The 14,385-nt window shown below is 34.7% G+C and overlaps 1 protein-coding gene across 1 annotated transcript in view; it reads left to right on the plus strand.

The window, feature by feature from the left end:
• The window catches only part of LOC124171029 (heterogeneous nuclear ribonucleoprotein Q-like), a 147,962-nt gene extending 135,160 nt beyond the window's left edge, over positions 1-12,802 (plus strand). The window contains exon 13 of the mRNA XM_046550168.1: positions 7,226-12,802. Coding sequence (XP_046406124.1) covers positions 7,226-7,455 — 230 coding nt within the window. The 3' untranslated portion in view covers positions 7,456-12,802. The remainder of the gene's footprint in view (positions 1-7,225) is intronic.
• Positions 12,803-14,385: the final 1,583 nt, after the last annotated feature.

The following is a 14,385-nucleotide window of genomic DNA, read 5'->3' on the forward strand; positions in this document are numbered from 1 at the left end:
CGAAAGCTACGGTGCTTAGAGTTACAGAATTGACCCCTTTATCTCTGCAGAGGTTGATGGTCTTCATTATGCATTTGAATTTAGCAATTACATCCCCATACTCTGCCTGAAAATCTCAGAATTGCCTGTCAGTACGTATTTCCTTCTGTTTACCATTGTCTTGTACTTGTTGTTTGGTTAAACTTTGGTTCCACACTTCTCTCTCTTCTTATTTAACAGATGGATCCACAATTTGTGTGTATTCCTTAGTCTTCAAATTTTCTTGCTCTCTGAGTCAATTGTGCCAACCCAATTCATCCAATCCAAAATTTATTTATAATCACGCTGAGTATTCAGGAAGGGAGACCAATTGTTTTCATAAGCCTTAATGCTTTAGGTGTTTAGGTCATCCTTTTGTAGCAAATAGGGAACCATATGTGGTCAGAATATCTGTCATTAGTGTTACTGGAAACCATTTGCTCTAGCTCTTTATGTACTGTTTGGCGTCTTCAAATTTGGTGTCTTCAGCTATTAATTTCATCTTCCTCTTAGCTGAGGTTCAATAATGATCCACAAAGACACTCAACTTCCTGAAGTGCAGGGTGGTTATTCCCATGGTAGGCTTGTTTTCTGAATTCAGCCATGACCTCATTTTATGGGTCTACTCATGCTATCGCTACCATACATTTCTATTGAGGATGTTTGCATGGAGATGTATTGGAACCTAGTTTTATTTAGAAAGCAAAGTAAAGTTAACTTCGGTGTAGAGTGCAAAGAGCTTGCTATAGTTCAAGTCTGTTTGTTCTATGGCTCTTTCCAAATTCTGGAATATGGAGTCAAAAATATCAGGAAAGTGGTGAAGTCATGTTGTGTATCCCTTGCTTTAGGTTCTAAATGTTTGTTGACTATTTTTGTGAGAAACTGGCAATAGATAAGGGGGATGGCCCTGCATACTCTTTTGTTTCAAATTCTTTTCAAAATATTCCCACCCAATTTCTGTATATGCCTAGAATTTTTTTGGCTTCATGTAGAGATAAAAGATTGATTGTAATGCATGCTTATTTTGTTTTCGTGGAGTTTTGATTTGCCAATTTAACTTTTTAATTTGTGTTTAAGTTTAATTTTTCCTTAATTTTTTTTTATAAACCGGCCTTGATGGAAAAACAGCAGTCAGACAACACAACATCCATCCTCTGGGTGAGATTCGAACATGTGACTTTTGGATTAGCCAACATGTATGTTACCAATTTAAATACCCCAATCAGATATATTCTTTCGTAATTTTCCTCAAAGAAGCTTTAAAAATATTAGCTAATTAGAGGGAAGAGCTCTAAGTTATCTTAAATATTTCATCTCCTGTTATGCAAAAAGTAATTTTAACTCATCTGTTTTGAAAATCAGTTGAACAGTTGCGGTACAAAGTTTTGATGTATATCTTTTGTTATTTATTGGCATTCTTAGTGTTAAGATAAGAAATCAAGGGGACATGTGTTGAAAAATTTCTTAACTTCTTTGATTTTAATCGAATGGGTTTTAGGATTATACTTTCATATAAGAATTGTTTGACAACCTATGAGTTATATAGCTTGAAACATAAGAATTTGTGGTGAAGACAAAAAAGTAATTGCCAACATGCTGTGTGTGCTGTATTCTCAAAATTTCATACTGCCCAAGTGTGCCTTCTTTATGTGTATGCTGGATGATTTTGGTTGGTAGAAGTAGTAGTGAATATTCTCAGTAGTAGGATAGTGCAAATTAAATTAAGAAGTGCATGATGAAATCCTAGTATTTTCTATTAATGGTTTTTGTGATAACCATGAGCTATATGTTTTTTGTGAAATATTATGAAGAGCTTGGTGACTAAGTCCATTATTGGCCTTCCACATCTTATGCTTTTTTTAACTGGTTCTAATTTTTGAATAGAAGTACTAGTTGTATTGTGGTGGTTGGGAATCATAAATAGTTCTTCAAACAGATGAAATCCTAAAATTCCATAATTTCAAGAACCTTAACTTGAAAGAGCTGTGATTATATGGTAATGGCAGTTTCACATTTCCTCTCTCGAATAACAATAATTTCTCTGCTTTTCCTATTTGAATTAACATATCATATAAGAAATAGGCCAAGGCAAATAGTATTCTGGGGATGGCAGTCTATGATGTGTGGTGGTTGAAATTAATGCGTGAATCAGTATATGAAAAATCATTTTACCCTCTGGTAGGTAGTGATAAAATTGGATAAAGAAGTAATTTCCATATTTGATGAGGTGTTGCTTCTGGACTTGCGTATTTAGTTGCACAATGGAAGATTTTGTTTGTTGGTTTCGTTGCGCATTTGCTTCCGTTAATTTTACAAATGTAACTGCTGACCTGAAAGATTGTGCTCAAGATTTTATTTATTTTTTAAATTTTGCGTACTTAAATGCACTGATTTGTAATCATATTAAATGTTTAAGAGATGTTTCATAGGAAAGCCTTATGAGTGAAAATGGCATGATAGTTGATGTGTGTGTGGTGAAATAATAATTTTTAAAATTACAATCTGTTGCTGTATTTATGTAAAGTAATGCGTGTTTATTTGAGGAATTTCTGGCTTTACCAAGTTTTTCATTCATTTTAACTTATTTTTCTCATCTCTTCTTTTACTTCATGAGAAGTATTTCTGATATGTTAGTAAGGCTTTTATATTGTTCCTTTTTCATCATCGTGTCTCCTATATGCAGCTCGTGTTCCTTTTTGTACTAGATTTACATTCTGCACTGCAAACTTATGGTATAAGAGGCCTCAAGGGCAGCTCAAAATCTCTGACTGAAAGGAATTATTGTTTTGGATTGCATATGACAGATCATTCCTGTTAAAACAACGACCAATATATGATAGGATTAGGGTGGTTATTTACCCCTTTAGTTGTTTACTCCTTGTCGATGAAAATAATTTTTTTGCTCTTTAACCTTAATTCTGGTCTCATGAACTCTTATGCCTAATAGTTGGTCTAGTTTTTGCGTATTAAATTTTGTGAACTTACATCCATAATTATGGGCAGTTGTACACTTTAGGAAGTTAAAATTTAAATTCTCTAAATGTCATGTCCATTTTATTAGAAATACTGAAAGGATTAATCTTGCTTAGTATTTAATTTTAAAGGTCCTTGAATTGAATCTGGAAGTAGACAATTATCCTTCCAATCCCAATTCCTTCCTAGTTTTCATTTGCCCCATTGAGAAAAGGGAAGGATGGAGAGGAGCTAAGAATTGGCTTCTAATGACTGATAGGTGCTAAGATGGCCATGGGCCAGCATGCCATCCGATTAGAGGACTGAAGGTGCTGTATCTTCCTCACTACTCCTCAGTAGGGATCCATATTCCTATGAATAGTCTCCACTACTGCCAAGACTTGAACCTGGGCCCTTGAGGTTGGAAGCTAAGCGTCAACATGATCCCCTCAATGTTCAGGATTAGATGCCATGTCATGGAGCATATTGTGCTGGCAATGAAAATTACGTAGACACGAGGTCATTCACTCAGATCCAGAATCATGATTCTTTAAAATAATGCAGTAGTTGGAAGAGAAAGATGAGTTACAAATAAAAAATCGTTCTTACTCAACTTTTGCGTCATATGTTTAAAATGAGTAATTGTGAAAGTTGCTGACCATTTCCCATGAATTTTTGACATCATTGTACATCTGGTTCATTTCACCATCTCGAAAGAATCTTTTATTGATAGAAGGAGGAATTGTAACAGTAACAAACACCTCAAGGCCTATACACAAGGTCAAACAGTAGTTAGGAATTGGTAACGGAATCAGCATGAGCTCATGACAACATCACCTTATTTGTGGAACTGTTAGGGCTGGTGGTTTTTTCGGTGAGAATAGTCAAGTAGTAGGCGACTGCTTGGTAAACAGAAAAATTAAATTCTTTTTACTTTGATAACAAACTATCAATGGTAATTATACAGCCTTCCAAGCTATATTGTCTAGATGTATGATGGATATTGCAGGATCCAATTGGGAGCTACGGTTGATATCTTTATTTGTCGTGAAATTGTTTAGAAAGTATTTGCATTTGATGTGTACAGAGCCTGGGTGCTTCACATAATGTGATAAGTGATGAGGAAACCATCAACTTCTCTGTCTTAAGGAGCCTTTGTTAGTTGGCGTGGCCCTCTTAATATGGATCATGGTGTGGGGGCGAGAAAGCCCAATTCTTGTCTTTGCTTTTACTTATAATATTGTGGGCTGGGCTTCTTGCTAATAGTTCAACATTCTGCTTTCCAGTTTTATTCCCATGAGCATTTTACCTTACACTAGAATGTTGCTCTAGAGAAATTCCATCAATGTTCCATTTCTGAAGTAATAAGTTAATTTGGGCTTCATAATCTCTTCTAAGGTGATCACATATTATTATCAGAGTGTCAATATATGCAGAGGAAATAGTACTAATATGTTGGCCTAAATAATTTTATTGTGGTGACATCTTTTCAGCTATGTAAGCCATTTAAAGTCATATTTATGATGGTCCCTAAGCTTGAGTACAAAAATAAGATGAAAATTCTTTATTGGAATATTCCCACCTGTCCAGAAATGGCTGATATTAGCATTTTGTCTTTCCCCATAGATAAAATTATGTCTCATTATGTCAAAACCTTTGGTTTCATTCGATATTATGATTCTTACATGAGGTGCACGACTGAATTATATTAGCTAGGATTATATTGTAGACAGACCATTATGGAATAGAAATGATCGTGTCTGTTACCATATTCTTTATCATGAGAGTCGGAGAGTGGTTGAGCTTTGAAATAAGTGGCATGTCTTACTGAAAGTATAAATACTGTGGAAGAATTGAGGGCTTTTGATTGGACTTCAAGCAGCTAGGTTTCTTGGGAGTTATTGTTGAAGCTGGAGATTTTGGCAGCAGATTAGCATGGATGTTATAATTTTCCTTGTTTCTAGCGAAGGGTTATGAATATTTTTGATGTTCCACATTTTGAATGAGAATAGTATCTTGTGTTTGATTTTTGCACGTTTGTGGTGAGATGACACTGAACTACTGAACCTGTCAGAACCTAAAAGGATGTGGCAGTTGATCTCTCCTTTTGCCAGGCAACAACCTGATCGGAAAGCATAGTTTTGCCATGATGCCATGTATTTCTCTTGGTCATCTATGTGTTACTGCCAGCTAATTTCGTTTTTTTTTTTAAATTCTTTGACTTTTTCCGCATTTGCTCTTATCCTTATTTAGTCCTTTGTAACTGGTGTCTCCTAGTATGGGAACCAAAAATAGATGCAAATTTATTGTTCTTTAGCCTTAATGCTGCTAAAACGGCCGCTATTTCTTAGAAGGGTGTTGCTAGCCTCAGGCTTCTAGCCTCCGGTAATCCATGTGAAAAAATAGGTGGCTATATGCTTCCTGTGTGATGGGACACCATATATACAATTCTTTCCATGCCTTGAATCTTAACCTATTTTGTGCCGGAGCTCTACTGAGGAAAATGCTTTCAATGGCACAGGCATTTCAGAGACTTTTTTTACATTTCTGTATAGAGCTCTCGAGAAGAGTAGAATCGCATAGGTATACTCATCACCCATCCTCAGTACCCAACCCATTCAACAGGGTGCTGTGCCATAAGCCTCCACCCTTCTAAGGATTAGCAGCCGCTTCAGCAGCGTCAAGGCAGCAAACCTACTGCATTAATAGTTTTATTTAAACGAATATTTGTTGTAGTTATCACTGATTTTAGTTTAAATATAGTATCCTCCTCTGTGCAATAAATCATTTTAAACAAATTTATGGTGTTAATGTTAACTGATACAAGAATTTTCGGTTGTTTTTGTGAAATAAAGTCCTTGATGTAGAAATCCGTTTCTGATAATGCTAAAATTTCAATGGAAAATTTTACGGATTCAGCTTAAATCAAATGGGTCTGTTCCATGTTTTATATTTTCATTTACTAGCTAAGTATTTGTTCATAATAATTGCCAATACTGTTTGTTTATTGCAAATTTTATTTTGCTTGCGATATTGAAAATAAGTGGAAGGGTCAAGAAGAGGACCCAAACAGCAGACCTAATCTCTCATTGAGCTTGGTTATGAAGGGTAACAGCATGCCTGAGTTCATGGCTTGGGATGTGGTCACTTCCCAAGGTCTCTGTCAGTTATAGCTGACTTTTGTTATTTTGCATAGGAAAAACCTTGTCAGCCCTGGCCGAAATTTGTTTGTTTGCGTAGAAAATCTGCATGGGCTACAGCAGACATTTAGGCACTTAGGGATTAATGAATTTGGGAAGAGGGGCAGAGAATCTCTACTGGCTCTCAGGTTCTTTCCTTGAAAAAGATTTAGTGGCCACATTTTTTAATGCAGCCACTATACTAGCTTGAAGCAATCAACGGGAATGTACTGTGCTGTGGCAGTAATTTTGGAATGTTGGAGGCTTTATGTTCAAGGGCTAATAAACCTACTTCAAGTTGACTGCAAGGAGCTCCTTCAGCAGTATTGAAGGCTTTTTTGTAGTCAATCTAAGCTGTTCGTCTTACATTTGAATTGGAGAGAGTGATTGCTCACTGTTCTATCATTGATGGGGTTATCTTTCTTTAAGGTCCTTTGATCTCACTTCGCTTGATCTTATCAGGTGTTTTTCTCTTCCCATGTTTATAAGACCACCATTCAAGTGCTTTTGGTGGATGAGAAATTTTATCTAAGTTTTTGAGAATGATTGGTTTTTGGTGTGTGGTGTAGACTGCTTCCTTTAGCCAGTTACAATAATTAACAGAAATAATTTGTGTGGAAGCTGGTGGTCTGGTTTTGCTCCCATAAAATATTTAACAAATTCTTTTCATTTGTGCTTGTTTATGCAGAATACCTTTGTTGTCTCCTATGTTGTATTTCATGTTATTTATGACAAAACTTCTGCTTGTCATTTTGAAGGGAGGTTTTTGTGAGTTTGGAGACAGTCAAGGGAGACTGATAGATAATTGAAATTCATTATTTTCACTATTTTTTGTATTAAAGCCCTACCAAGCCCTCTCTCCTATTCTTTAGCATATGATATAATTTCAGAGGGAAAGGGATTAATTGAAAGTAATCTCTGAATTGGAATCTAAGGAGTATATTTCAATTGCATTTTGGCTGGTGATAGCTAATAAATAATTTCATTCATATTCATTTTATAATCTAAGTTGTGTTGAGATTGAGAGGGTGTTTGAGATTGTGATCTCTCTAATGGACTCTTTTCTTGCTCTATAGGAAAGCGAAAATTTGATGGTGGGCACCAGAACCCAGGGGAGTCAAAGAGGCGCTACCAGAATGCCGTACCTGGTGCATCTGGGGGCAACTGGGGTAACCAGCCAATACCCCAGCAACCATTGACCAATTCTTATAGTGGTTTAACCAGTGGAATGAATGGCAATAGCTATTCCAATTCTGGGGGTGATCAGCAATGGTATCAGGACAGCTATGGCCAGTCATGGAGCTAAACAACCTTGCCAGAGTCTGAGAGCCTGCAGTCATTCACTTCTCATGATCATTTTTTTTCTTTTTTTTTTTTTTGAGAACAGACCTTAGTTAACAACTAGGATAATCAAAGTTATAACCCCCCTTACCACTGAATCTTATGAAGTGAGACCATGGGCTAAAACAGTTGAGGCTGTTAGTCATTGTGCTGGCCATTTATATGAAGCATCATGTCAGTGGAATGCACATGTGTGTGTAATTAATGATTGTTGCTCGTAGTTGGACATTGGTAGTGTGCTTTCCGTTAATGGAATCTTTTCCTTGCTTCCCTTATTATCTGGTTGCCACCATTGGTTTTACTCTTTGGAAATGTTTTATGAGAAGGTTTAAGATAAGATGCCTTGGTTATTGATACAGGTTTATTAGAACATATAAATATGTTGATTTTTTTAGTTCTTGAAAATCATGGACTACTTTTAAAAAGTGGTTTATAATTTTACTTAGTGATCACTATTTCAATCGAATTTTACTGTATGAAATTTTAAGCTATAGTCTATTATGCTATTTTGGCAATGCTGATGACTTAAAATAGGTAATTTTAGGGGTGATTTTCCTGTTTTTTTATATTATGTCCTCCTAGTTGTGAGCATTTAGCTCTTTTTTGTCGTAAATGACATTTGTGTTTATTATTTAGTTTGCACAAAGATCAATTGCTTTGAAAATCAGTATAGTGCCAAATAATAGGGGCTTAGTTATTGAGTGAGTTGTACAGATTATTTACATTTAAAAAAGTTGAGCAATTTTTGATAATCATTTATTATCGTTGGTATGAGTGATGCCTGACTAGTGTGAGTATGGCCAAAAAATTAGTACTTTCGTATACATTCATGCTTATTTTTTGCATGGAAGGCTGCTTTATGCTTTATTTTATAGTGATTACTAACTGCCACAATGATTCTCTGGGCATGTGTGTGCATTCTCAAGGCTATACAGCCATTCGTGTATATGAAACATGAATACTCTTGACATGTTGCTTTGAATTCTTGACAGCCTAATGTACCAAATGTGGCTGTGCCATGTTGATGGTATTATTAGTTTAAAAATATGAGAAATTTTATTGCATATAAGTTGAATTATTATTGCTAAATTGGGTGGCGCCCCCTGTTCTTCCCTGGCTAACATTGAAATTTCTGATAAAATTATTGTTTAATAATGTGTGTTAATCTTTATTGGCATCTTTATGTTTTGCTGTACAGAATTTATGAACATTTTAGACTGCCTCTTTTGAAAAAGAGTATGGCATGAGTATGTATTTTCATATGGTTGAGGTTAATTTTCTGTGAGTCGGTGAGAATTTGTAAAATAGGCTCACTTGTACCGAGTGTGTGTATGACAATGATTGAAAGAATGAGTGAGAAATGAAATATGTGATCAAAAATTAAGCTATTTTCCTTCTTATGGTAAGAGCAACAGGTCATAGTGGCCATTGTGATAATCTCCTTACCAAGTTGAATCACCTTTATAGGAACATTGGGCCTTCGGTCACTTCATCGATAAATGTGTGTACCAAAAAATTAGGGCCCTATTGATTGGAATTAGGAGAATCAACTCGTAGGTACTCCTATCATGAATAGGTATGTTTAGCAAAGAATGGTTTCTTGCCGAAAAGCAATATGCTTGAATGTTAAATATTTGTAAAAATATGAAATTGATTTTATAGATATTAGGGTTTCCAAAATTTGTTAATTTTTGGTTTTTCTAATACTTGTGCCAAATGTTCAATTTCTTAGCAATGCCTCCAAAAGTGGACATCTTTGTAGCATGCTATTAGTTAAGGAAAATAGCAATTGATTCTTGTGCAAGAGAAGGAAAATAAGCTTTTACTCTCATGGAGGTTAATTTAAAGAGCCAGAAATATAACCAACAGAAATATTAGCTCTCAGGATTTTCTTATGCAGGGTGGCCAGTAATAAAGTCTGCTGAAACAGTTTGATATTACTTTGGAATGAGCTGAATTTTCAATTACAATACCAGTTAGAGTTTTTAATGCCTGAGGGGGCAGGGCAAATGTCAAACGTATATGGTGCCTTGGTTATTGGCACAATTTCAAACAGTTTACTTTTGTAATTCCTTATAGTTCAGGAATGCACTGAGAAAGGAAAAAATAATGGGGCAAGAGATTACCTTGCCTTTTATGAATGATATCTCTGAAGAAACAAATGGAAATAAACAAGGTTTTCATTCTTATGTGAATGAAGTAATGATTTTGGGTAGGTTTTTTTAATTTTTCGTTTAGTAGGTGATGTGGTGATAGTCATTTAACTGTAAAATATGGGAAATGTGTGAAACTCCTCATTTTTTTATGATCCTAATAATTTTGTTTGCAGATTTCTTTGCACTACTTGTGTTGCATTGAAATTGCAACATATTTGAATAATAATTGTCAAAAACTGTTGTTTTGCTGCATCAGGAGGAGTTATTGTAGGAATATGGTGTTTCTTCTAAGATCCTGCAGTGGTTACAGTTCTGTTTCCCTTTACACATTTCATCTTGCTAGTTTGACATTTAATGAGGAAATAATGAGCATGTGAATTTGTTGTGCTGCATTAAAACGATAGATGCAGTTAGTTTTTGCCATTCAAGGTTTTATCTTTCGTGTTTTCAATAGCCCTGTGAAGGCATCTCAGTAGACGCTTGTCATGTTGTTGGTCAGGAAAGTTGGTGTCTTTGAGGCGTGAGTGGGGAGGTGCATTGTGGAAGGCAGATGTGGGAAATTTGGAAGCAGTGGTGTGGGAAGGGAATCACATCTTTTTGAGGTCCTCTTTCCCTCTCTTGCTTGCTCAAGGATTTTGTGATGTGTGAGGTTATATTACTTCATGGCTGGTGCTTACCTAATCCAACTATCCCACACCCAGTAGGCAGGACCATGGGTCATTGGGGGTTAAGAGAAAATAAATACTGAAAAGCTTAAATGTTGCTGGCATTTTGATGGTAAAATTAAGGATGCCTTATCACCTATGATGAAGGGTATAAAATAGTAGTTCAAATTTCTCCATAAGGTGGGCCCATTTAATGGTAAATTAAGCGAAAAAGAATGGATAGATATTTTGATTAAAAATATATGTATATACAATTGAAATTTATGTCGAGATGATTGTCGTGGAAGAGCTTGTTATTTGAAAAGTCACCTTAGAAATACCTGGCAGAAAGATGTTTTTGGGGTAGAGCGTGTTATTTGGAAAGTTATCTTGGAAATACCTGGCGGTGGAAGGTTTGAAGAAAGGCTAGTGGAAATAGATTTGGCAACATCACTATTCCGGTCATATCATTTAAAACAACAAATTTAGCTCTAATTTTGCATCAGTCTGACTTATTTATTTTGCTTGAGATATAACAAATTTTTTGCCTTTGGGGAATGTTATTTTAGATTAAGTGGGAAGAAACTTCGGGAGTATTGCTGGCCACCTTGTTGCATCTGTTTGGGACTTACAGGGGAATATTTGATGTAAAATCATTATATTTGAATCATGAAACTTGTTGCTCATTCAAACCTCATAAAAATATGTAAAGCTGGAAGGGTGAATACCCTGATAGTTCATCAATAGCAATTTTGCTGTACTGGCTATTGCTAACCCTCCCATTTAAGGTTTGCACAAGTGTTAATGAATTTATTGAATTTTAAAAATTCTATGAAATTTTTAATCTGGATTAGAAATCATTCAAGAGCTAGTTAATAGGTGCATATATACAGCAATGGAAATCACACATGCCTCTAATTAAAAAGAGGAATATTTTGTGGAAGATGAGAGAATGTGTGTGGTGGTACACAGGTGTGATGTGTGATTCCTTTTTACCATGGGATTTGATTGAATGTCCCTCATTCAGCTTGTGATATTTTCACATTTTCCCCCTCAGCTCAGCCCTAGTGTTCATGGCCTCCATAATAGAATATTGGGATTTGGTTATTTATTTGGCTCATCTCAATGTGGATACTGCTTTGTAATTTTAGTTTTAATGTCATAATTTCCGAAGGAGCATCTCCTGTTGATCTACATAATAAGATATAAAAGTGATAGAAGTTAAATCGATTACATTATCTGTTTGGTATTTTATATTACACTCAGTGCACATGGGTCGGGCTTGCTTGCTCTTTGTTTTTAATTCAGAGTAAAGTTTATCTTTTAGAAGATATTTATATTGCATAACTATAGTTTGCTCTCTGGTAGTATACCAGTTAACCAGTGAAAGAGTGGTTTTGGCTTGAGTGCTTTAAGATATTGGTATTCATTTATTCCATCTTATCTGTTTTGAAGGTATAGCTGAGAACAAATATAGATTTTTACGGAGAAATATTGCTTTGTTATGGTAAAACTTGGCTTCCTGTACTGATTTGTACTACAGGATTTCATCTTATTAGGAAGTGTTATATTGATTTATTGATGCTATACCTTCAAGACCTATTAATGATCATCACCCATCTTATAAAGGGATGTTTATAAGAAATGAACTTATGCCTGAATCAAGGGTATGTTACTCTTGGTCCAGGTGGAATTTTTTAAATAAATGTACTTGTGTGCACATTTGAGTGTGTGTGTTTTATTGTGTCTATATTAAAGCAAATTATTTCATTGGTATTCTCTCACACACACACAAATTTGCATGCATGATTAATACATGGTACATAAAATTGAAATTGTGTGTCCATTTTCTAAAAAAATTAATTTGTTAGCACACATTTGTTGCACCACAAAGGAAAATATCATCCCAGTAATTGTTTTTGTGCATTTCTGGTACAATGAATTCCTTTCCCATTAGCAAATACAAACAATTGGGTATATTTCAATAGAACATATTAATCATGCTGTACTTTAATCGGCATTATATTGTGCTAGATATTTTCCCCATGATATACTGTATTGTTATGATGCATTTGTCTTTTTCATACTACATTTTGTAAAATGTTTTCTGCAGTCTTGAGAGAGACATGGCGATATGTCATGTGAGTGATGAATGAGTTAATTGAAATGTAACTGCCAAGACTGCTTCACTTGCTGGTACATATTTTTGTTTGTAAGTTAGAAATCAAATGAAATTCCCTAATCTTCCTCTGTATTATGATAGTTGTCTTTATACATGTCTCGTTTGTGAGACCTGCTTAAGTTGTGACTAAAGGTTAAGACTCATCTTTCCTAATTGACTGATTCCAAGTTAAGATTTAATAGCTGCTAAATAATTTGTGTATTATATTTACATTGAATTGCTGTGTCATGTGGGATAGATTTGTCATTGCTTGGTCTAATTACAATTTATGTTCAAAACTGAACTGTAAAACAAAAATGGAAAATTTCAATAATAGATCTCTATGCTAATTGTGTTTGTATTATTTGATTAGGTAAATTGAAATACTTTTCTTGATGCCAGATTTGATTTACTTATTTTCAATTGAGAAATTACCTGTTTCACTTAAGTTTTTAATTAACCTTACAGTCAGTGATGAGAAATTTCTTAAAATGGGTATACCCCTTAGCACTCCTCTGATTGGTGCTATTCTGCATGAGGTTTTACATTTTGAGATGCAATTAAATGCTCTCTGGTTCCCCATCAATGCTCTTGGAATTTCATGAAATGCTGTGCCCTTTGCCTTATTCAAAATCGTATTCTGCTGAAAGTTCATTTTGCTTCTTAACTGGAAGTCCCTGATTTCAAAGTTTCTGTCTGTTAAAGATCATTCTTGTGCAGCATTTTTAAATTGTTGATAATGAGGCAGAATATTTACTTCCATAAGACTGCCGTGCTAATTCAAGTTGATATATTTCGAAAACCAAACCCCTTTTTCGAGTTTCTGTATTTTTCTTGCTATTTCTTGTACTTTCACCTCTCAAAAGCATGTATCTACATCTGTAGTTGAGGCTGCAAAGTTTTATGAATCAGTTAGTGAGTCAATCTATATGCTGCTTCATATGTATTTAAGGAGTACATATTTCAGTCTTTGAATTCTTCAAGCAGGTAGTCTACTGGAAAAGAGACTAATGTTAGTTGTGTCTCGTGTGTACGAGTATTTTGTCCATGTACGGTTCGAATTGCATAAAAGTAACTCAAAATGACATTTAAAGAGAAGGAATAGGCGGATATGTTGCATTCTTATTCACTGTTAACAATGCTTGATGTCCCGTTACAAGTCATTCCAAAACAGGATAAAAGCATTGAAATATCTTTTTGAATGGAATTATTTTTGTAATGCAGAGCGATAGAAAGAAAATGTGGAAGATAAACCATTGTTTGTATTGGTACATATTTTATTGAGAAGGCTATGCACCATCTTCCATATTCAAATATGACGGAAAAATCAATGCGTTATCATTATCAACTTAACAATTGTGTGTAACCCTAGGATTTATCGAAAGGGAAAATTGTTATATAACTCTTATTTTCTATTACTTTGCATTAAAAATCGACATTAATACGTATTGAGATTAATGGAGTTAAAGATAGCATAATAAATATATATTACGTCAATTGCATAAACTGGATCGGTTTTCTGTAACTTTTCCTGATTTTACATCCTAATGCTCCATTCAGGCATGAGTTGTGTTGTACCTTAGTATACAAAAAGGTAATTGGTGAGAAGTCAAATGCAAGGAAAGTTGATTTGATATTAGACGAGGAAGAATCGATCAAGTGGAATGTCCATCATGGCCAAATGTGACCACAATGCAGAGAATTAATTCACTTAAGGTTCATTCATCTCAAGCTCAAACGGAATCAGATGAAAAATTATTATTTTGATTTCTGTTTATTTTACATTGATAAAATACGTCAATATAAAATGAAAAAAGTTTTCATGGAGACTTAAAAATAACTGAGCACTAACACATCCAACCTTGTAATCAGAAAATGTGGGCCCAGTACCGTCAATAGCATAGGAGAAAATGAAATAAGTAATATATCTTCAT

This window comes from Ischnura elegans, chromosome X (genome assembly GCF_921293095.1).
Source record: "Ischnura elegans chromosome X, ioIscEleg1.1, whole genome shotgun sequence".
NCBI classification, from domain to species: Eukaryota; Metazoa; Arthropoda; class Insecta; order Odonata; family Coenagrionidae; genus Ischnura; species Ischnura elegans.